Here is a 23,691-nt window from a genome sequence, read left to right on the forward strand (position 1 = left end):
GTCACATCCTGAGGTTCTGGGAGGACATGAGTTTTAGGAGGACACTATTTAAACCAGTATACTCAGTATGGTAAGGTATTACGTCCTGGAAAAGGTCAAGAGTAGACTTTCAGAACTAAGCATAACCTGGGCAGGAAGGGAAGGAAAAAAAATGAGTAGCAGAGGGTATCATCTCTCCCTGTCCCCCCAGGAAAATTGTGCATACTTAGTGGGTGACTATTTTGCTCCACTGAGTACAATACCACCTCTTCTATATACAAATGGCCAACAGGCCAGGCATGGTGGCTCACACCTGTAATCCCAGCACTTTGGGAGGCTGAGGCAAGTGGATCACTCGCAGTCAGGAGTTCGAGACCAGCCTGGACAACATGGTGAAACCCTGTCTCTACCAAAATTCCACAAAAATTATACAGGCGTGGTGGTGTACACCTGTAACCCCAGCTACTAGGGAGGCTGAGATAGGAGAATCACTTGAACCCGGGAGGTGGAGGCTGCAGTGAGCCAAGATCACACCTCTGCACTCCACCCTGGGCAACACAGCAAGACTCTGTCTTTAAAAAATGGCCAAGAAACATGAAAAAATGCTCAACATCACTAAGTATAAGAGATATGCAAATCAAAACCACAATGCAATACCACCTTACTCCTGCAAGAATGGCCGTAATCAAAAACATCAAAAAATAATAGATGTTGGCTTGGATGTGGTGAAAAGGGAGCACTTTACCCTGTTGGTGGGAATTAAAACTAGTACAACCACTATAGAAGACAGTATGGAGATTCCTCAAAGAACTAAAAGTAGATCTACCATTTGATCCGCAGTCCCACTCCTGGGTATCTACCCAGAGGAAAACAAGCCATTATACAAAAAAGATACTTGCACAAACATGTTTATAGCAGCACAATTCACAATTGCAAAAATATGGAACCAGCTCAAATGCCCATCAATAAACAAGTAAATAAAGAAAATGCACCCTGTGTGTGTATGTATATATCTTTTCCATGGTATATGTGTGTGTGTGTATATGTATATATCATGGAATACTACTCAGTCATTAAAAGGAACAAAATAATGACATAGGCAGCAACCTGGATGGGATTGGAGACTATTATTCTAAGTGCAGTAACTTGGGAATGGAAAACCAAACATCATATGTTCTCATTCATAAGTGAGAGCTAAGCTGTGAGGATGCAAAGGCATAAGAATGACACAATAGACTTTGGGGACTCAGGAGAAAAGGTGGGAGGTGGTGAGGGAAAAAAGACTACTCATTGGGTACAGTGTACACTGCTCAGGTGATGGGCACACCAAAAGCTCATAAATCACCACTAAAGAACTTATTCATGTAAACAAGAAATAAAAGAAAAAAAAAATACCACCTCTTCTGCCCAGACTCCCCTGCTTAACTATTAAGTTAAAAAACGGGAGCAGTTAGGCGACAGCTGTTAAAAGACAGGAGGAGAGGAGCAGGAATAGATGGATAAACCAGAGGCTGAGACTTGGGGGCTTAGAGTCAGGTCCTAATCCATTTGGGGATGGAATGGGCCACATCAGTGGGATTACAGGCACCTGCCACCACACCCGGCTAATTCTTGTATTTTTTAGTAGAGACAGGGTTTCACCATGTTGGCCAGGCTGGTCTCGAACTCCAGATCTCAAGTGATCCTCCCACCTCAGCTTCCCAAAGTGCTAGGATTACAGGCATGAACCACTGTGCCCAGCCCTCTTTTGTGTAAATTCTGCAGTGGTTTTGAGAATAACACAGTTATGTTGCATCAGAAATGTCTGCACTAAAATTAATTTGTTTAATGCCAACCCCAGTCCTTGATCATGCACAGGAATTCCACTTTTTCCTGTAATTATGGTTTGGTAGCTCTAATTTTTTAATGTGCTGAGATCTCACAAGAGGAAAAGGCACAGGCTTCCTCAGGCTTGAGAGGACCTGCCCAGAGGCAAGGCCTAAGTATTACTTATTTTTGTTGTTATTATTTTTAAACAGAGTCTCCCTCTGTCACCCAGGCTGGAGTGCAATGATGTGATCTGGGCTCACTACAACCTCCGCCTCCCAGGTTCAAGTGATTCTCCTGCCTCAGCCTCCTGAGTAGCTGGGATTACAGGCATGCACCACCACACACTGCTAATTTTTGTATTTTTAGTAGAGACGAGGTTTCAGCACATTAGCCAGGCTAGTCTTGAACTCCTGACCTCAGGTGATACGGAGGGGTGGCCTAATTATAACAGGTGAGCTTGTGGCCTCAGTGCATTTAACTTGTCTGTCTTCTCCCTGCAGCTTCCTGTCCTCAGTGCCCTGAAAATGCTTCCTGTGTCAATAATACTTACTGCACCTGCGACCCGGGATATACTTCTGGATCTGGACAGAAACTATTCACATTCCCCTTGGAGATATGTAAAGGTAAAGAAGTATTTTTTTTTAAGAGACAGTTTCTCACTCTGTTGCCCAGGCTGGACTGCAGTGGTATGATCAAACCTCACCACAGGCTGGGCATGGTGGCTCAGGCCTGTAATCCCAGCACCTGGGGAGGCCAAGGCGGATGGATCACTTGAGGTCAGGAGTTTAAGACCAGCCTGGCCAACAGGGCAAAATCCTGTCTGTACTAAAAGTACAAAAATTAGCTGGGCATGGTAGTGGGTGCCTGTAATCTCAGCTACCCTAGAGGCTGAGGCATGAGAATCACTTGAACTTGGGAGGCAGAGGTTGCAGTGAGCCAAGATTGCACCACTGCACTCCAGCCTGGGTGACAGATCGAGACTCTGATCAAAAAAATAAATAAAAATACTCACTGCAGCCTCCAACTCCTGGGTTCAAGCCTTTCAAGTAGCTGTGACTACAGGCATGCCACCACATCCAGCTAATTTTTTTTTTATTTTTTGTAGAGAAGCAATCCTCCTGCCTCAGTCTCCCAAAGTGCTGGGATTATAAACGTGAACCCTGCACCTGGCCAGTGGTAATTTACAAGTCATCCAGAGGCATGAGCGAAAGGGAGGCAAAATGGGGACTGTTTTGGAAATTTGGTGGTTCATTTAAGATAGTTTCTTGTTACGGTCGGGCACGGTGACTGACACCTGTAACCCCAGCAATTTGGGAGACCGAGGCGGGCAGATAACATGAGGTCAGGAGTTTGAGACCAGCCTGGCCAACATAGTAAAACCCCATCTCTACTAAAAATACAAAAATTAGCCAAGCATGGAGGCGTGCGCCTGTAATCCCAGCTACATGGGAGGCTGAGACAAGAGAATCGCTTGAACTCAGGAGGCAGAGGTTGCAGTGAGCCGAGATTGCTCTACTGCACTCCAGCCTGGGCAACAGAGCGAGACTCCCTCTCAAAAAAAAAAAAAAGATAGTTTCTTGTATCATTTCACGACATCCCTCCCAGTGTTTCCTCGGATCCTCTCCCAAATAAAGTGCTTGGACTTATATCCTTGTCTCAATGTCTGCTTCTTGGAGAATCCCGCCAAAGTCAATGAAGAAAGCAAAAAACCAAGATAAGCATGACCTAAACTGATTTGTCTTGGAAAGCCGGGCAGACCTTGGGGGAAAGAGCACAACTCCTGACACATAGTAGATGCTCAATAAATCTTTGCTGAATGAATGACGCAATTCCTTCTTTGTGTTCCAGATATTAATGAATGTCAACCACCCTTTAGTGTATACTGTGGGGTAAATGCTGCATGTCAGAATGTCGAAGGAAGTTTCTACTGTCACTGTGTCCCAGGATATAAACTCCGTTCTGGGGATGCACAGTTCAAGGGTTCCAGCGAGAACACCTGTCAGGGTAAGAACATTTCTATCCTCCTGCCTTCCTTCCTCTTTTTTCTTTTTTTTTTTTTTTTTTTTTGAGACAGAGTCTCACTCTATTGCCCAGGCTGGAGTGTGCAGTGGCATGATCTCAGCTCACTGCAGCCTCCGCCTCCTGGGTTCAAGCGATTCTCCTGCCTCAGCCTCCCGAGTAGCTGGGATTACAGGCGTGCGCCACCATGCCTGGCTAATTTTTTTGATCCACCTGCCTTGGCCTCCCAAAGTGCTGGAATTTCTTACAGACAAGAGTCCTTCCTCATTTTTTATTGAATCTAACATTGGAAAAGATGTTCTTGTTGTGGGGCCAGGGTACTTTTTTATTTTCTGCAGGGAACTAGAAGAAAACAAAGGAAAGGAGGAAGCTCAACTCGAGGGAAATAATGGGGTGAGAAAGGGAACTGTTGTTTGGAGATGGAGGAAGTGATAAGGTGATGATTGAGACCACAGTCTTTGAACTGCAAGGAAGTGAAACTCACTCAGGCTAACAGGCAGAAGAGATGGGTTTATGAAAAGGATGTGTGGCCACGCCCTGCAAGGACAGGAACACAGCTGGGCTTCTGGAATTATCCTTGTATCTGCTCCTTTCTTCTCTTTCACTGCAGGCTGGCTTTCTCTGCTTCCTAGACCCCAGGACAGAAAATATGACCACCGGCTGGGAGGGATGACTCACGCCTGTAATCCCAGCACTTTGTGAGGCTAAGGCAGATCAGTTGAGACCACGAGTTCAAGATCAGCCTGGCCAACATGGCGAAACCCCATTTCTACTAAAAATAGAATTTAACCAGATGTGGTGGGTGTCTGTAATCCCAGCTACTAGGGAGGCTGAGGCACAAGAATCTCTTGATTCCAGGAAGCGAAGGTTGCAGTGAGACGAGATTGCGCCACTGCACCCCAGCCTGAGTAACTGAGTGAAGGTCTGTCTCAAAACAAAAAGAAAAAAAAGGAAATATGCCCACCAACCACTCCAGATCTTACCATTTTTGTTGCACCAACCAACCAAAGAGAGATCAGTTGACTCTCTCAAAGACCCCATTGCAAATTCTTCGGGAATGAGCAAATTGAGCCAGTTTGAGCCCCATGTGCACCCTTGGCGCTGTGTCCAGGGAGAGGTGCTGTGTCATATAAACACGATCACTCCCACGGGAAACACTGATGGGAAAAGTCTATATGAGAAAAGAGATGAGAGTTGGCAGATCACCCACGAGATATTGGCTGCTGTTGGGATAATAAGAGAAAGACTTTTATTTTTCAGAGATGGGGTCTCAGTCTGTCACCCCGGCTGGAGTGCAGTGGCACCATCATAGCTCAGTGCAGCCTTAGATTCCTAGGCTCAAATAATCCTCCAACTTCAGCCTCCTGAGGAGCTGAGATTATAGGTGTGAATCACCATACCCGGCTAATTTCTTCTTTTTTTGAAGAGATGAGGGGGGTCTCGCTATTGTTATAAGTAAAATGTTGATGCTACAAAAGAAATTACCCTCGAAAATAAGTCCTCTCGGCAAGGCAGTTTACTTCTATAGAAGGGTATGGTGTACAGACGGGACAATGGTGGCCGCACGCTAGGACAAGGCGGGAAGGGGTAGTTATGCCTGACGGGGGTCGTCCCTACTCCTGTGTCATCCCCTATTGGCTAGGGTTAGACTGCACAAGCTAGACTAATCCGAATTGACTATTTTAAAAAGAGCAGGGGTCCGAGCTGGAGTGGGAGGGTGGGTGTTTTGGCGAGAAGGACAGTTACAGGCGGGTCAGAGCAGGTAGCCAGGGGTGAGCAAGTGACTGAGATGAGTCAGGATGGTGGGGGAAGGGGGAATAGATGTGAATTACTGATTAGAACTGGTGGAGAAGGTTGTTTACTGGAATTACAAGGAAGTTAAACTTTAAAATAGAGAATTAAAGAATAAGAGAACTGAACATACTGACATACCGATTCTTTGAAGAGACACTTGGGGTTCACTGTAACACTATGTTGTCCAGGCTGGTCTCAAACTCCTGGGCTCAAGCGATCCTCCTGCCTTGACCTCAAAGTGCTGGGATTACAGGCATGAACCAAGCCAATATGACATTAGAATTTAGTGTAGCCAACAATACATTCTAATGTCGTACTACAGACCTTCAATAAATGCTGAATGAATTAACATAAGAATGAAAAAAGAACTCCTGCTCCAACTAGTGAGGCCATGGGAAACTCCAGATACCTCTTTAATATCAAGAGTATTTCTTTCTGCCTGTGGCAGGAGCTCCTGCAGGATTCAAGCCCGTGTTCCTATACTTCCCCAGATTCAAAGCTGGAATCCACACCAGAGTCTAGAGACTGCATGAGCTCTAAACGTAGACTGGGGTTCATGTGGGGAAAGTGAAAGAAAAGGGGAAGAAAGAGTTGCTGGATCATAAATTCACCCTTTTCATGTTCCTCGTGTTAGTTCATTCAATAAATAGTTGTAGAATGAATGAATAAATTAATGAGACACTCAAAGTGAATCAGTCTTTTTATTTATTTATTTATTATTATTATTTTTTTCCCTTTGGAGACAGCACCCAGGGCAGTGGCATGATCTCAGCCCACTGCAGCCTCTGCCTCCTGGGCTCAAGTGATCCTCCCTCCCCAGCCTCTTGAGTAGCTGGGACTACATGTGTGCACCACCATGCCTAGTTAATTTTTGTATTTTTATTTTGTAGAGACAGGGTTTCCCTATGTTGCCCAGGCTGGTCTCAAACTCCTGAGCTCAAGCAATCCTCCTGCCTTGGACTCCCAAAATACTGGGATTATAGGCATAAGCCACAGTGCCCAGCCGTAAATCTGTCTTTTACTAAGCAATGGGCGCCTCTGTTGACAATGTACAAGCAGACTGCGATTCTACCTGGGTTCTGATGTTAATCTCTTAAAATTGCCTTATTTTACCAAAAAATGAAGATGCCTTTGGTTGTTTTCCTAATGTTAAGAGCTCTGCACTGTCCTTTTATAAAGATTGAGCCCATTTGGGGTTCGTTACTACCAAGGCTGGTAGGTCTAAGCAACTCCCACCCCCACTGAAGGGCAAAGTGTGCAGCTTTGGTTCAAAAGGGCAGTTTTCTACAGTGAATATGGTTTCCTATAAGAAACATATTCTACTGTTGATGTGGGAGGCAGGTAAAAAAGAAAAAAAAAGAAAGAAAGAAACATATTCTAAACTCAGGGTTGTAAGTCAGAATTCTTCAGCTCTTAAGATAAAATGTTCAGTATTAAAACAAAGCTGTTTGTGCTTTTAAGCAAATAGACTCAACTGAAAACCAAGATCTAGAATAAGTACAGATTTAATCTCAGCGTGATGATAATAGATATGTACACATTTGCTACCCTTTCCTTGTCCTTTTTTTCCCCCGGAGACAGGGTCTTGCTGTGTTGCCCAGGCTGGAGTGCAGTGGCACGATCATAACTCCTGAAATAGACTAATAGACTAGGCAAATAGACTCAGCTGAAAAGCAAGACATAGAATCAGTACAGATTTAACCTCAGCTTAATGATAACAGATATGTAAACATTTGCTAGCCTTTCCTTGTCCTTCCCCCCACCCCCAGAGATGGAGTCTCGCTCTGTCTCCCAGGCTGGAGTGCAGTGGTGTGATTTTGGCTCACTGCAACCACTGCCTCCCGGGTTCAAGGATTCTCCTGCCTCAGCCTCCCGAGTAGCTGGGATTACAGGCACCCGCCACCATCACATCTGGCTGATTTTTGTAATTTTAGCAGAGACAGGGTTTTGCTATGTTGGCCAGACTGGTCTGGAACTCCTTGGGCTCATGTGATCCTCCTGCCTCAGCCTCCCAAGCAGCTGGGACTACAGGTGCACCCTTCGTCAAATTTCTGAAATAGAGATGTTCTCACTAAGCATAGGAACCGACACAAAAGTCTTCACTAACAGCTGATGGCCAGCCATGGATGCTTCTGTTTCAGTTATCATTCCCAGCCAGGACGACTTTAAAAACAGAAGGCTTCTAATTTTCTGTTTTCTCAGCCATTTCAGTTGTAATTTCCAGCCAAGGTGGAAGAAAATAACTTGGAGACCAGGTGAGGTGGCTCACGCCTGTAATCCTAGCACTTTGGGAGGCCAAGGTGGGCAGATCGCCTGAGGTCAGGAGTTCAAGACCAGCCTGGGCAACATGGCAAAACCCCATCTCTACAAAAAATACAAAACAAAACAAAAAAAATTAACCAAGTGTGGTGGTACAGGCCTGTAGTCCCAGCTACAGCTACTTAGGGGGCTGAGGTGGGAGGATTGCTTGAGCCCAGGAGGTTGAGGTTGCAGTGAGCCAAGATTGTGCTACTGTACTCCAGCCTGGGCAACAGAGTGAGACCTTGTCTCAAAAAAAAAAAAAAACTAGGCTCGATGGCTTACACCTGTAATCCCAGCCCTTTGGGAGGCCAAGGTGGGCAGATCATGAGGCTGACAAGACTAGCCTGGCCAACATGGCGAAACGCCATCTCTACTAAAAATACACATGCACATGTATGTTCATTGTGGCACTGTTTACAATAGCAAAGACCTGGAACCAACCCAAATGCCCATCAATGATAGACTGGACAGGGAAAATGTGGCACATCTACACCATGGAATACTACACAGCCATAAAAAATGACAAGTTCCTGTCCTTTGTAGGGACATGGATGAATCTGGAAACCATCATTCTCAGCAAACTGTCGTAAGAACAGAAAACCAAACACTGCATGTTCTCACTCATAGGTGGGTGATGAACAATGAGAATACATGGGCATAGGGAGGGGAATATCACACACTGGGGTAGGTTGGGGGGTGGGGCTAGAGGAGGGACATCGCGGGGAGGGGAGGCTGGGGAGGGAAAACACTGGGAGAAATGCCTGATGTAGGTGATGGGACAATGGAGACTGCAAACCACCTGGCATGTGTGTACCTATGCAACAAGCCTGCGGATGTGCACATGAGTCCCAGAGCTTAAAGTGCAATTAAAAAAAAAAATACAAAAATGGGCCAGGCCTGGTGGTGCGTGCCTGTAATCCCAGCTACTTGGAGGCTGAGGCAGGAGAATCGCTTGAGCCCAGGAGGTGGAGGTCGCAGTGAGCCGAGATCAAACCATTGCATTCCAGCCTGGGCAACAAAATGGGACCCTGTCTCAGAAAAAAAAAAAAAATAATAATAATAATAATAATAATAATTAAGAATTTTAAAATTTTAAATAAACAAAAACTGTGAGTTCAGACTTTCACCTTTCTAGGTGCAAAGTTGCCCACCCCGTTACCTACCCCACCTGCCCACCCCTCTACCTGGACACTCTCAATTCCAATAGTAACTCCCTCATGACGTCTTTTGCAGACGCCACCTCCTCAGAGACAACCCAAGGCGGGAAACAGGTGAGTGGAGGCTGATCCCTGGACCCTAACCAAGTAACAAACATCAGGTAACAAATACAAAGCCCAAAGTGAGCAAACGGGGATGGATTTAGGGCAAGAGGTATATGTCATATATAAATATATAAAATATTATTACCATATAATATCATATTGCTACATAATAGTACATGTTTACACATTGTTCACATATTATATACAATTATATACTATATATAACTGTGGTATATATGCATATATCTATATATATCTAGATAGCTAGCTAGATAGATAGATATAGCCATTAGGTATACTACCATGTGTATCATTACATAGCTGACTATAGAGATATCACCATATATACAGGTGAACCACACACATTTGAACTGCAGGGATCCACTTACACAAAGACATTTTTCAATCAAATGTGAATCAAAAATACAGTATTGCCGGCCGGGCGTGGTGGCTCAAGCCTGTAATCTCAGCACTTTGGGAGGCCAAGGCAGGCAGATTACTTGAGGTCAAAGTTCGAGACCAACCTGTCCAACATGGTGAAACCCCATCTCTACTAAAAATACAAAAATGAGCCAGGTGTGGTGGCGCATGCCTGTAATCCCAGCTACCCGGGAGGCTGAGGTAGGAGAATCACTTATATCCAGGAGAGTGGAGGTTGCAATGAGCAGAGATGGTGCCACTGCACTCCAGCCTGGGCGACAGAGTGAGACTGTCTCAGAAAAAAAAATAAATAAATACAATATTGGCAGCATGCAAAACCCACAAAGAGGAAAGACTGACTTTTCATGAGCGAGTTCCAAAGGACCCACTGTGGGACTTGAGCATGCATGGATGGATTTAAGCATATAGGGATGGTCCTGGAACCAACACCATGTGTATACCAAGAGAAGACTGTATCTATTATCTATTTATAGACATCAGTATAGACAGACACACACACTGTGCATGTAGTTACATGCATATGAGTGTGTGTGCGTGTGTGTGTGTGTGTGTGTGTGTGTGTGTGTTGCCCTCTAAAGACAGGAATCTATCCCAGCCCGAGAAAGACAGGCTAAGAGAGAGTGTGTTAAGGTCTGCTGAACAGCTACACAAAAGAGACCCAGGTGTTCAATGGTAATCATCATTGTCTCTGGCCAACTGACAGCATTTATATAAATATGTAATCACATCACGTAATCAATCCCTAGACTGTAAGCTTCTTGAGAAAAGGAAGAAAACCGACCCCAAATTAGGAGTTGAAGACTTCAATGGTCATTGAAGTCATGAACGAATAAAGAATCACGTAATCCGGCCAGGCACAGTGGCTCACATCTGTAATCCCAGCACTTTGGGAGGCCAAGGCAGGTGGATCGCCTGAGGTCAGGAGTTTGAGACTAGCCTGGCCAACATGATGAAACCCCCATGTCTACTAAAAATACAAAAATCAGCCAGGCATGGGGGGTGCATGCCTGTAATCCCAGCTACTCAGGAGGCTGAAGATCAAGCTTTTTTCTGCACTTGTTGCCCAGGTTGAAGTGCAATGGTAAATCTCGCTGCAACCTCCGCCTCCCAGGTTCAAGCAATTCTCCTGTCTCCGCCTCCTGAGCACCTTAATTACAGGCATGCACCACCACACCTGGCTAATTTTGTGTTTTTAGTAGAGATGGGGTTTCACCATGTTAGACAGGCTGGTCTTGAACTCCTGACCTCAGGTCATCCACCCCCACTCGGCCTCCCAAAGTGCTAGGATTACAGGCATGAGCCACTGCGCCCAGCCCTCTCTTCTCTTTCTTTTGCCTACTAAACCTCCACTCCTAAACTCACTCCTCATGTGTGTCCATGTCCTTAATCTTCTTGGCACAAGATGAAAAACTCTGGGTATTTACCCCAGACAATGACACCGCTTCAATAGTGGCAACCACGCCCTTGTTGTGACAGTGACAACCAAAATGTCTCCAGCCATTGCCGCATGTGCCCAGTGGAGGGAGTGGCAGAATCGCCCCCCAGTTGAGAACCACTGTCCAGTTGCTAATAAACTTATCACTACCTTGTTGGCAAAAAAAATGTTCATAATAACTAACCCAGCTGGGCACGGTGGCTCACTCCTATACGCCCATCACTTTGGAAGACCAAGGCAGGAGGATCGCTTGAGCCCGGGAGTTCTAGACCAGCCTGGGCAACATAGCAAGACTCTACCTATACAAAAAATAAAACATAAAAAAAATTAGCCAAGCATGGTAGCATGCACCTGTAGCCCCAGCTACTCAAGAGGCTGAGGCATGCGAATAGCTTGAACCCAGGAGCTGGAGGCTGCAGTGAGCTGAGATCCCACCACTGCACTCCAGCCTGGGCAACAGAGCAAGACTCTGTCTCAAAAATAATAATGATGACTCACCCTTACATAGCTTTTGCCAGGCACAGACACTGTCCTAAAAGCATAGCATGTGTTAACTCTAATCTTCCAGAAAACCCTATGAGTTCCTTTTCCTGTCCTGGGACATAGAGTGATTGAGCGACTTGCCCAAGGTCAGACAGCTGGGACATAGTGGAGTGCCTGGATTTGAACGTGGTTCCTCCAGCTCCAGAGCCTGCTTTCTCGCACTTTCTGCTGCTGTTTTGGATGTGGGGACTTAACAGATTACATTTTTTAAAAAGGAAAATTCTTTATGTCTTCAAAGCTGCAAAAAATTGTGGACAATTTTGAGTTGCTTCTCACCAATCAGACTCTATTGAGAACAGGAGAGAGACAAGAAATATCATCCAGAGCTACCTCTATTCTTCAGGATGTGGAATCAAGTGTTCTAGAAACTGCCTTAAGAACGCCAGAACAAAAAGTCCAGAAAATCCAGAACAGTACTGTGGGTAAGACAATGATGACTAGTTAGCAGCTGGGGGGAACTGGTTAGCAGCCGGGGTCTGGGTTAGGCAATTAGAAAAAAATAATTGAATACACCACAAGAGTCCATTTATGTAAATTACATAAATCTGTATAAATACTAGAAGATACAGACTTATCTGTAGTGACAGGAAGGGGCAGGAGGGAGGGATGGCAGAGGCATGAGAAAGCCTGGGGAAACTATTGAGGTGATGGAAATCTTCCCGCCGTGACTGTGGTGTTGGTTTCAGAGGTGTATACACCCAATAAAACTCACCCAATTGTACACTTTAATATGTGCGGTTTGTTAGACATCAGTTATACCTCAATACAGTTGCCTATTCAGAAGATTGCCAATGGTTTCCAATCCCAGGTCTGGAATTTTCACTTAAATGTAGTTTGAGGGCCAGGCATGATGGCTCATGCCTGTAATCCCAGCACTTTGGGAGGCTGAAGTGGGAGGATTACTCGAGCCCAGGAGCTCAAGAACAGCCTGGACAGCATAGCGAGACCCCATCGATTAAAAAAAATTTTTTTTTTAATTTGCCAGGTGCAGTGGTTCGTACCTGCAGTCTTAGCTACTTGGGAGACTGAGGGAGAGGATGGCTTGAGCCCAGGAGTTTGAGGATGCAGTGAACTATGATCATGCCATTGCCACTCCAACCTGGATGACAGAACAAGACCCTGTCTCAAAAAATAAAAACAGGTTTTGGGCTGAGCATGGTGACTCCCACCACCCACACCTATATTCTCAGCACTTTGGGAGGCCAAGGTGGGTGGATCACTTGAGGCCAGTAGTTTGAGACCAGCTTGGGCAACATGGTGAAACCTCGTCTTTACTAAAAATACCAAAATTAGTCAGGCGTGGTGGTGCACAACTGTAATCCCTACTCCAACTCCTGACCTCAAGCAATTAATCGGCCTCAGCCCCACAAAGCGCTGGGATTACAGGCGTGAGCCACTGCACCCAGTCATAAAATAGTGTCATTCTTGAAGTGCTATTTTATTGCCTGCTTCTTTTTTTTTTAATCTTTTAATATACACAAAAGGAGATAGGAGAATAAAACCCCCGATGTACCTAAAAGTAGGCCAACATCCAAATACAGGAAAAACAATTCCAACTCACAGCCAGTCTTGGGCTGTCTGCTTTTAAGATACATGTTTTCATAAGCTTAACTTTTTTTAGCTTTATTGAGGTGTAAATGATAATAAAATTGTATATATTTAAGGTGTACAGTATGACTTGATATACATATATAGTGTGGAATGATCACCACAATCAAATTACCTAACACATCCATCACTCACCTGGTCACCTTTTTTTCTCATGAGTTTTCTTGATTGTAGTTCATTTGTGACTTTATTTTTATTTGAAGGCTGATTCCCCACTGTAGGGATATGTCATCACTTATTTATTTATTTACTTACTTATTTTTGAGACAGAGTCTCACTCTGTCACCCAGGCTGGAGTGCAATGGCGCGATCTCAGCTCACAATCTCCACCTCCCCGGTTCAAACTATTCTCTTGCCTCAGCCTCCCAAGTAGATGAGATTACAGGTGCACACCACCATGCCCGGCTAATTTTTGTATTTTTAGTAGAGTTGGGTTTCACTATGTTGGTCAGGCTGGTCTTGAACTCCTGGCCTCAAGCAATCCACCCATTGTGGCTTCCCAAAGTGCTGGGATTACAAGCCACTGTGCCCAGCCTACATCATCACTTATTTAATCAATTGCTTCTTGTTGAACATCTAGCTAATCTCCCATTTTCCACCATTATCATCTAAGCTGCTGTGAACTTTCTTGTACCTAAATCTGCCCTCTGTCCAAGATCATTTTCTGAGAATAAATTCCTAGGATTAGAACTGTTGCTTCAAAGGTGGTATGCTAGGGGCTGTTAGTTAAGAACTTGGGTTCAGGAGTTAGAGTCTTACCTAACTTCTCCACTTCCGTTTCCTCATCTATAGAACGGTCCCAGCTGGGCACAGTGGCTCACACCTATAATCCCAACACTTTGGGAGGCAGAGGCGGGCAGATCATGAGGTCAGGAGTTTGAGGCCAGCGTGGTCAACATAGTGAAACCCTGTCTCTACTAAAAATACAAAAATTAGCTGGGCATGGTGGCGGGCACCTGTAATCCCAGTTACTCGGGAGGCTGAGGCAGGAGAATTGCTTGAACCCAGGAGGCGGAGGTTGCAGTGAGCTGAGATCACGCCATTGCACATCACCCTAGGCAACAGAAGGAGACTCCATATCAAAAAAAAAAAAGAGGATGGTCCCTCATGAGGTTATGGGTTATCGTAAGACAACATGAGCTCTCAGCTCAGTGCCCAATACATCCCTAGACATTCAGTGTGTGTGAGCCCTTTATGCTGCTATGAACTTTTTTTTTTTTTTGAGACAGAGTTTCTGGAGTGCAGTGGCGTGATCTCGGCTCACTGCAACCTCCACCTCCCAGGTTCAAGCGATTCTCCTGCCTCAGCCTCCCAAGTAGCTCGGATTACAGGCATGCACCACCACTCCCAGATATTTTTGTATTTTTAGTAGAGACAGGGTTTCTCCATGTTGGTCAGGCTGATCTTCAACTCCTGACCTCAGGTGATCCACCCGCCTCGGCCTGCCAAAGTGCTGGGATTACAGGCGCGAGCCACCGCACCCAGCAACATTTTTTTTTTAAGGCAGCATCTCATTGTGTTGCCCAGGCTTGAATTGCTGGGCTCAAGCAATCCTTGTGCCTCAGCCTCTTGAGTAGCTGGGACTACAGGCATGCACCACCATGTCCTGTTCTAATGCACATGTTTTAAGCTTCTTACAATATCGCTAAGCTGGCCCATTGCTTTTCTTGCCAGCTGTTGAAACTCGAGTGATTACAGACAATTGCTCTGAAGAAAGACAGACATTCAACTTGAACGTCCAAATGAACTCCATGGACATCCATTGCCGTGACATCATCCAGGGAGACCCACAAGGTACGGTGAGGGCTGCACTGAGAATCCGTCACACGGAGTCGTGTCCTTGTGTGAGTCGTGGGGAAATAGCCCACTGGGCTCCTCCCCTAATGGGCGTGTTACCCTCAAACTGCAATATTGGAGACTCTCCCTTAAAAAAAAAAGCAATTTCCCCAAACGGAGGCTTTCTATTATTCAGTATGGGAGGGACTTCTTTGCAATTTGGGAGGGCAGGGGAGTGCTGTGCTGCCTGTGTCCCAGTTTAGGTTCACCCAGAAGCAAACCCTGAGTGAGGAGTTTCTTTGGGAGGTGATCCCCAGGAACAGCAGTGGTGTATTCATCAGGGTTCTCCAGAGAATCACAACTAAAGAGTTAAAGAGTGTAGGGTGTGGGAGGTGTGTGTGTGTGTGGTGAGAGAGAGAGAGAGAGAGAGAGAGAGCAAGACGTGAGAGAGATGGAGAGAAAGAGATGTGGAGAGGCAGATGGAAAGAGAGGGATGGGAGAGAGAGATGGATACAAAGGGATAGAGAAAGTGACGGGAAGAGAGATGGGGAGAAAGATGAGAAGAGAGAGATGCAATTAGACAAATGGGGAGAGAGAGATGGAATCAGAGATGGAAAGAGAGATACAGAAAGAGACAGATGGAATCATAGAGGTGGGGAGAGACAGAAGGGAAGAGAGATGGAAAGAGAGAGATTGGGAAAGAAATGGAATTAGACAGATGGGGAGAGAGAGATGGAGAGAGATGGGGAGAAAGAGTTGTGAAGAAAGAGATGAGGAGTCTCTGTCTCAAAAAAAAAAAAATAGAAACAAAGGCAGCACAGAGAGGTAAAGTAACTTGCTCAAGATGACATCACTAGGAGTGGGGAGCTAAGATTTGAACCTGGGCAGTCTGGGAGGAGACCACGGGTGGAGGCAGCGGTGGTGGGACTGGAAAGGTTGGGAAAAACGCCAGGGACTGGGCCGCATCTGCCCTGCCCACTGCTGTAAGGCCAGCGCCCAGGGAGAGCTTAGCACACAGTAGGTGTTCTGAGTGTGTTCCTGACACGTGAAGGAAGGGGAGGGGAAGGTGGGGAGGGGAGGGGAAGGGAATATAATGGACTGTTACTTGGTCAGAAAAAGCAATGAAGCACTGAGCCATGCTACAGCGTGGATGAACTTTGAAGACGTGATGCTGAGTGAAAAACTACAGACATAGAAGGTCACATAGTGTATGATTCTATTTATGTGCAATGTCTCGAACAGGTAAATTCACAGAGACAGAAAGCTGATTGGTGGTTTCCAGGGGCTGAGTGAGGATTGCTTATGGGAATGGGTACTCTTTTGGAGGTTATGAGAATGTTTTGGAATGACATAAAGGTGATTTAAAAAAAAAAAAAACATTGTGAATACTCAATTCCACTGAATACAATTCACTTTTTCTTGAGACAGGGTCTTGCTCTGTCACCCAGGCTAGAGTACAGTGGCACAGTCCTGGCTCACTGCAGCGTCAGTCTCCTGGACTCAAGTGATCCTCCAGTCTCAGCTTCCTAAGTCACTGGAATTACAGTCTCCTGAGTCACTGGAGGTGCAACTGTGCCTGGCTTTCAGGAAGCTTTTAAAGATTCCATTTTTCAGCTAGGCATGTTGGCTCACGCCTGTAATCCCAGAACTTTGGGAGGCGGAGGTGAGCAGATCACCTGCAGTCAGGAATTCGAGACCAGCCTGGCCAACATGGTGAAACTCGTCTCTACTAAAAATACAAAAATTAGCTGGGTGTGGTGGCGGGCACCTGTAGTCCCAGCTACTCAGGAGGCTGAGGCAGGAGAATTGCTTGAACCTGGGAGGTGGAGGTTGCAGTGATCTGAGACTGCACCACTGCACTCCAACCTGGGCTACAAGAGCGAGACTGTCTCAAAAAAAAAAAAAAAGATTCCATTTTTCTGTTTCCTCAGGTCCCAGTGCCGTTGCCTTTATCTCATATTCTTCTCTTGGAAATATCATAAATGCAACTTTTTTTGAAGAGATGAATGAGAAAGATCGACTATATCTGAACTCTCAGGTAGTGAGTGCTGCTATTGGACCCAAAAGGAACGTGTCCCTCTCCACGCCTGTGATGCTGACTTTCCAGCACGTGAAGGTGGGTCACAGGTGTGATTTGAGCTTCTCAGGTCTCAAGGAGGCAGCCTGAACGATGTGTGCATCATCCCAGGCTTCAGTTCTAGACCCGTGCTGTCCAGGGTGGAAGTCGTGATCACCTGTGGCTACTGAGCATTTGAAATGTGGCTGGTGTAAATCGAGATTTTGAAGACTTAATAAGAAGAAAACAATTAGCTTGATTTAAGCCAGGCAGGCTGGCATCCTCCTATAAGTTGCAACTACTTGGGAGGCTGAGGCAGGAAGATCACTTGATCCCAGGAGTTGGAGGCTGCAGTGAGCTATGATTGCACCACTGCACTCCAGCCTGGGGCACAGAGCAAGACACTGTCAGAAGAAGAAGAAAAATGAGAAGGAGAAGAAGAAAAAACATAGAGGAAGGAAGGAAGGAAGGAAGGAAGGAAGGAAGGCGGCGGGGAGGAGAGGGAGGGAAGGAAGGGAGGGAGGGACTGAGAATTTCCCCAGACCAATGTCAAACACCAAATCACAGATCCACAGATCCAGTAAGTTCAGAGAACCAATAAGAAATGAAAAAAAAAAAATTGGCTAGATTTAATCATTCTACATTGTAGGCAAATACAGGTATTGTAACATCACATTGCATCCCATAAAGATATAAAATTGTAATTTATAAGTTAAACATAAATTTTTTAATTTTACTTTAGGTTCTGGGGTACATGTGCAGGTGATGCAGGGTTGTTGCATAGGTGCATACATAACCAGGTGGTTTGCTGCCTCTATTCCCCCTTCATCTATATCCAGCATTTCTCCCCACGTTATCCCTCCCACCCCCCGCTGTCCCTCCCCTAGCCCCCACAACTGCCCCCAGTGTATGATGCTCCTCTCCCTGAGTCCACGTGTTCTCATTGTTCAACACCCACCTATGAGTGAGAATATGAGGTATTTGGTTTTCTGTTCTTGTGTCAGTTTGCTGAGAATGATGGTTTCCAGATTCATCCAAGTCCCTACAAAGGACATGAACTCACCGTTTTTTATGACTGCATAGTATTCCATGGTGTATATGTGCCACATTTTCTTTGTCCAGTCTATCATTGATGGGCATTTGGGTTGGTTCCAGGTCTTTGCTATTGTACACAGGGCAGCAGTGAACATGCATGTGCCTGTGTCTTTATAATAGAACGATTTATAGTCCTTTGGGTATATACCCAGTAATGGGATTGCTGGGTCAAATGGAATTTCTATTTCTAGTCCTTGAGGAATCGCCACACTGTCTTCCACAATGGTTGAACTAATTTACACTCCCACCAACTGTGAAAGAGTGTTCCTATTTCTCCACATCCTCTCCAGCATCTGTTGTCTCCAGATTTTTTAATGATTGCCATTCTAACTGGCGTGAGATGGTATCTCAATATGGTTTTGATTTGCATTTCTCTAATGACCAGTGATGATGAGGATTTTTTCATATGTTTGTTGGCCTCATATATGTCTTCTTTTGAAAAGTGTCTGTTCATATCCTTTGCCCACTTTTGAATGGGTTTGTTTGTTTTTTCTTGTATATCTGTTTTAGTTCTTTGTAGATTCTGGATATTAGCCCTTTGTCAGATGGGTAGATTGCAAAAATTTTTTCCCATTCTATTGGTTGCCAGTTCACTCTAATGATTGTTTCTTTTGCTGTACAGAAGCTCTGGAGTTTAATTAGATCCCATTTGTCTATTTTGGCTTTTGTTGCCAATGCTTTTGGTGTTTTAATCATGAAGTCCTTGCCTATGCCTATGTCCTGGGTGGTTTTGCCTACATTTTCTTCTAGAGTTTTTATGGTGTTAAGTTTTATGTTTACATCTTTTATGTTTAAATCTGGAGTTAATTTTAGTGTAAGGTGACAGGAAGGGGTCCAGTTTCTGCTTTCTGCACATTGCTAGCCAGTTTTCCCAGCACCATTTATTAAACAGGGAATCCTTTCCCCATTGCTTGTTTTTGTCAGGTTTGTGAAAGATTAGATGGTTGTAGATGTGTAGCATTGCCTCTGAGGCCTCTGTTCTGTTCCATTGGTCTATATCTCTGTTTTGGTACCAGTACCATGCTGTTTTGATTACTGTAGCCTTGTAGTATAGTTTGAAGTCCCACAGTGTGATGCCTCTGGCTTTGTTCTTTTTGCTTAGGATTGTCTTGGCTATGCGGGCTCTCTTGTGGTTCCATATGAAGCTTAAAGTGGTTTTTTCCAGTTCTGTGAAGAAGGTCATTGGTAGCTTGATGCGGATAGCATTGAATCTATAAATTACTTTGGGCAGTATGGCCATTTTCATGATATTGATTCTTCCTAACCATGAACATGGAATGTTTTTCCATCTGTTTGTGTCTTCTCTTATTTCATTGAGCAACGGTTTGTAGTTCACCTTGAAGAGGTCCTTTACATTCTTTGTTAGTTTTATTCCTAGGTATTTTATTCTCTTTGTAGCAATTGTGAATGGGAGTTCACTCTTGATTTGGCTCTGTCTGTTATTGGTGTTATGGGAATGCCTGTGATTTCTGCACATTGATTTTGTATCCTGAGACTTTGCTGAAGCTGCTTATCAGTTTGAGGAGATTTTGGGCTGGGATTTTGGCTGAGATTTTGGGTCTTCTAAATATACAATCATGTCGTCTGAAGTACAGACAGTTTGACTTCCTTCTTTCCTAATTGAATACCATTTATTTCTTTTTCTTGAATTTGAAATTGGAGTATATTCAATATATCCACTATATTGAATAGGAGTGGTGAGAGAGGTCATCCTTGTCTAGTGCCTGATTTCAAAGGGAATGCTTCCAGCTTTTGCCCGTTCAGTATGATATTGGCTTTAGGTTTGTCATAAATAGCTTTTATTATTTTATGATACATTCCATTGATACCTAGTTTGTTGAGAGTTTTTATTATGAAATGCTGTTGAATTTTGTCGAAGGCCTTCTTTGCATCTATTGAGATAATCGTGTGGTTTTTGTCTTTGGTTCTGTTTATGTGATGGATTATGTTTACAGACTTGCATATGTTGAACCAGCCTTGCATCCCTGGGATGAAGCCTAACATAAATTTTTAAAAAGAAGTAAATCTGAACAAAAAAAAAAGAAAGTAAAATATTTCCTTGATAATATCTATGTTGATTATATTTATTAATTTATACTGATATATTTAAAAGATACTATGTTGACTATAGTGGATTATATTAAAGTTAATTTCACCTATATCTTTACCTTTTCTGAGAAAGGCTCTCATTCTGTTGCCCAGGCTGGAGTGCAGGTGCACAATCATAGCTCACTACAGCCTCAAACTCCTGGGTTCAAGCGACCCTCCCACCTCAGCCTCCCCAGCAGCTGGACTACAGGTGTGAGCCACCATACCCAATTAATTTTTCTGTTTTGGGTAGAGAGGAGGACTCACCATGTCACCCAGGCTGGTCTCATACTCGTGGCCTCAAGTGATCCTCCTCCCTCAGCTTCCCAAAACCCAGAAATTACAGGTGTGAACCACTTCCTCCGGCCTCTTTTTCTTTCTTTCTTTCTTTTTTTTTTTTTGAGATGGAGTCTCTGTTGCCCAGGCTGGAGCTCAGTGGTGTGAGCTTGGCTCACTGCGACCTCTGACTCCTGGGTTCAAGGGATTCTCCTGCCTTAGCCTCCCATGTAGCTGGGATTACAAGCAAGCACCACCACACCTGGCTAATTTTTGTATTTTTAGTAGAGACAGGGTTTGGCCATGTTGTACAGACTGGTCTCCAGCTCCTGACTTTAGGTGATCCACCCACCTCGGCCTCCAAAAGTGCTGGGATTACAGGCATGAGCCACTGCGCCCAGCCTCAAAGCCTAATTTTATTCATTCTCCCCATGACGTTTCTTTCCTATACTATGCCTCTCATCCTATCAGAAATTATTGTGTTGTAAGGGAGTCAGAGACAGAATCGATTGTACAAGGAGCGGGGACATTTAGCTTAGAGAGACTTTGGGGGAAAACATTATGTGAGCTTCCAACTCCACTGGTTTTTTGGGTTTTTTTGTTTTTCTCCCATGATGGGTCAAGGTTCCAAAGCCAATGAAATCTCGTGAAACTGTGGTTTCCAGGGAGCCTTCGCTTTATTTTATGTTACATAAAATCCCAAAAGAGCTGTGGTTATGGATCAGGGGCCCTGGTGGCCACATAAAATAGAAATCAGACACAGTGCCTCACCCATAACTGCAGCACCTTGGGAGGCCAAGGCAGGAGGATCATTTGAGGCCAGGAGTTCAAGACCAGCCTGGGCAACATGTTGAAACCCCATCTCTACTCAAAACACAAAAGTTAGTCGGGCATGGTGGAGCACACCTGTAGTTCCAGCTACTCTGGAGGCTGAGATAGGAGGATTGTTTGAGCCAGGGAGGTCAAGGAGGCAGTGAGTTGTGATCGTGCCACTGCACTCCAGCCTGGATGACAGAATGAGACCCTGTCTCAAAAACAAACAAACAAAACAGAAATCACCTGAGTCACTCATCACCCAGGTGCCTTAGCAGGTAGCACCTTGATGTAGATCAACACTGAGAACGGTCCCTCCTGAGGAAAAAGATAATGAGCCAGCCTGGCATGGTGGCTCATGCCCGTATGATCCCAGCACTTTGGGAGGCAAAGGCAGGCAGATTGCTTGAGTCTCGGAATTCGAGACCAGCCTGGGCAACGTAGTTGACCCTCTCTCTACAAAAAATACAAAAATTAGCCAGGTGTCTTGGCACATACCTGCAATCCCAAATACTTTGGAGGCTGAGGCAGGAGAATCACTTGCACCCAGGAAGCGGGGGTTACAGTGAGTTGAGATCATGCCACGCCACTGCATTCCAGCCTGGGCAACAGAGTGAGACTCCATCTCAAAAAAAAAAAAAAGACAATGAGCCCTTTCTATTTTCAGATAAACCCCAGGAGCAAAAAAGTCTTCTGTGTCTACTGGGAGAGCACAGAGCAGGGCGGCCAGTGGTCCAGGGATGGCTGCTTCCTGATAAGCATGAACAAGAGTCATACCACGTGCAATTCCACTCACCTGTCCAGCTTCGCTGTCCTGATGGCACTCACCAGCCAGGTATTATACCAGACTGCTAATATACACTAGCAGTCTACATTAGCAATCTACAATCTACATTTTGAGTCTACATTAGCAATCTAGAATAACAGTCTACATTACCAATCTAGATTAGCAGTCTACATTAGCAATCAATATTAACAGTCTACACTAGCAGTCTACATTAGCAATCTACATTAGCAATCTACATTGGCAGTCAACATTGGCAATTACATTAGCAGTCTAACGATCCCACACTGCCACTGGGCTTGGTGCCTGTGTCAAGGATGCCCCAGTCCAAGGAGGGGAGCCATAATCCCAGTGCAGGAAAACATAACTGTGAACTCCTTTTCTTGGTCCCAGGAGGAGGATCCCATGCTGACCGTCATCACCTATGTGGGGCTGAGCCTCTCTCTGCTGTGCCTCCTCCTGGCAGCCCTCACCTTCCTCCTGTGCAAAGCCATCCAGAACACCAGCACCTCGCTGCATCTGCAACTCTCACTCTGCCTCTTTCTGGCTCACCTCCTCTTCCTCGTGGGGATTGATCAAACTGAACCCAAGGTACTGACCGTGTCTCAGAAGATGCCCTGCCCTGCCCCAAGGGACACTGAGCTTACGGAGCAAGGCTGCACTGGATACCTTAATAAAATGTCCTTGGGTCTGTACAGGAGAAAAATATAATTTTCCTGCTACCCTTCTGAGATCGTAGTTGGGACCCCTATAACTAAAGACAGATAAACAGATTAATGGGTATGTATATTTCATATATACATGGGAGATACCCAAGGAATGAGGTATTCTCAAAGAGGTAGTTTAGAACAACAGCACTTTTGACGAAGAATTATACGTTTCTGGAGAAGGGAAAAAGACCTTGGGTCTCTAGGGGCAGCAAAGTATGGGAATCAAATATCTGGGAAATGAGTGATAGATAAAGGCTTATTAGTATCATTGGTTGTATTAGTCCATGTTCAAGCTGCTGATAAAGACATAAATGAGACTGGGAAGAAAAAAAGGTTTAGTTGGACTTGCAGTTTCACGTGGCTGGGGAGGCCTCAGAATCATGGCAGGAGGTGAAAGGCACTTCTTACATGGTGGTGGCAAGAGAAAAAATGAGGAAGATGCAAAAGCGGAAACCCCTGATAAAACCATCAGATCTCGTGAGACTTACTCCCTACCACAAGAACAGTATGGGGGAACTGCCCCCATGATCCAAATTATCTCCCACCGGGTCCCTCCCACAACACCTGGGAATTGTGGGAGTACAATTCAAGATGAGATTTGGGTGGGACACAGAGCCAAAATATTTCATTGGTTATGTAGATTCCCCTGGCATTGACTCCAGGCCAATGAGGATCTAAAGTTGTCTTGGTCACCGGGTGCAGTGGCTCATGCCTGTAATCCTAGCACTTTGGGAGGCCGAGGCAGGCAGATCACCCGAGGCCAGGAGTTCGAGACCAGCCTGGTCAACATCCAAAACCCCATCTCTACTAAAAATACAAAAAGTTAGCCAGGCACAGTGGTGAGCACCTGTAATCCCAGCTACTCAGAAGGCTGAGGCAGGAGAATTGCTTGAACCTGGCAG

The 23,691-nt window shown here is 45.0% G+C and overlaps 1 protein-coding gene across 1 annotated transcript in view; it reads left to right on the top strand.

Moving 5' to 3' along the window:
- ADGRE3 (adhesion G protein-coupled receptor E3) overlaps positions 1–23,691 on the top strand; it is a 56,732-nt gene that overhangs the window by 11,190 nt on the left and 21,851 nt on the right. The window contains exons 3-10 of the mRNA XM_021676170.2: positions 2,289–2,411; positions 3,637–3,792; positions 9,136–9,173; positions 11,822–12,005; positions 14,866–14,985; positions 16,899–17,083; positions 21,963–22,130; positions 22,473–22,670. Of these exons, the coding sequence (XP_021531845.2) occupies positions 2,289–2,411; positions 3,637–3,792; positions 9,136–9,173; positions 11,822–12,005; positions 14,866–14,985; positions 16,899–17,083; positions 21,963–22,130; positions 22,473–22,670 (1,172 nt within the window). The remainder of the gene's footprint in view (positions 1–2,288; positions 2,412–3,636; positions 3,793–9,135; positions 9,174–11,821; positions 12,006–14,865; positions 14,986–16,898; positions 17,084–21,962; positions 22,131–22,472; positions 22,671–23,691) is intronic.

This window comes from Aotus nancymaae, unplaced genomic scaffold (assembly GCF_030222135.1).
Source record: "Aotus nancymaae isolate 86718 unplaced genomic scaffold, 86718_ANA_hifiasm-v0.15.2.pri h1tg000028l, whole genome shotgun sequence".
NCBI lineage: Eukaryota > Metazoa > Chordata > Mammalia > Primates > Aotidae > Aotus > Aotus nancymaae.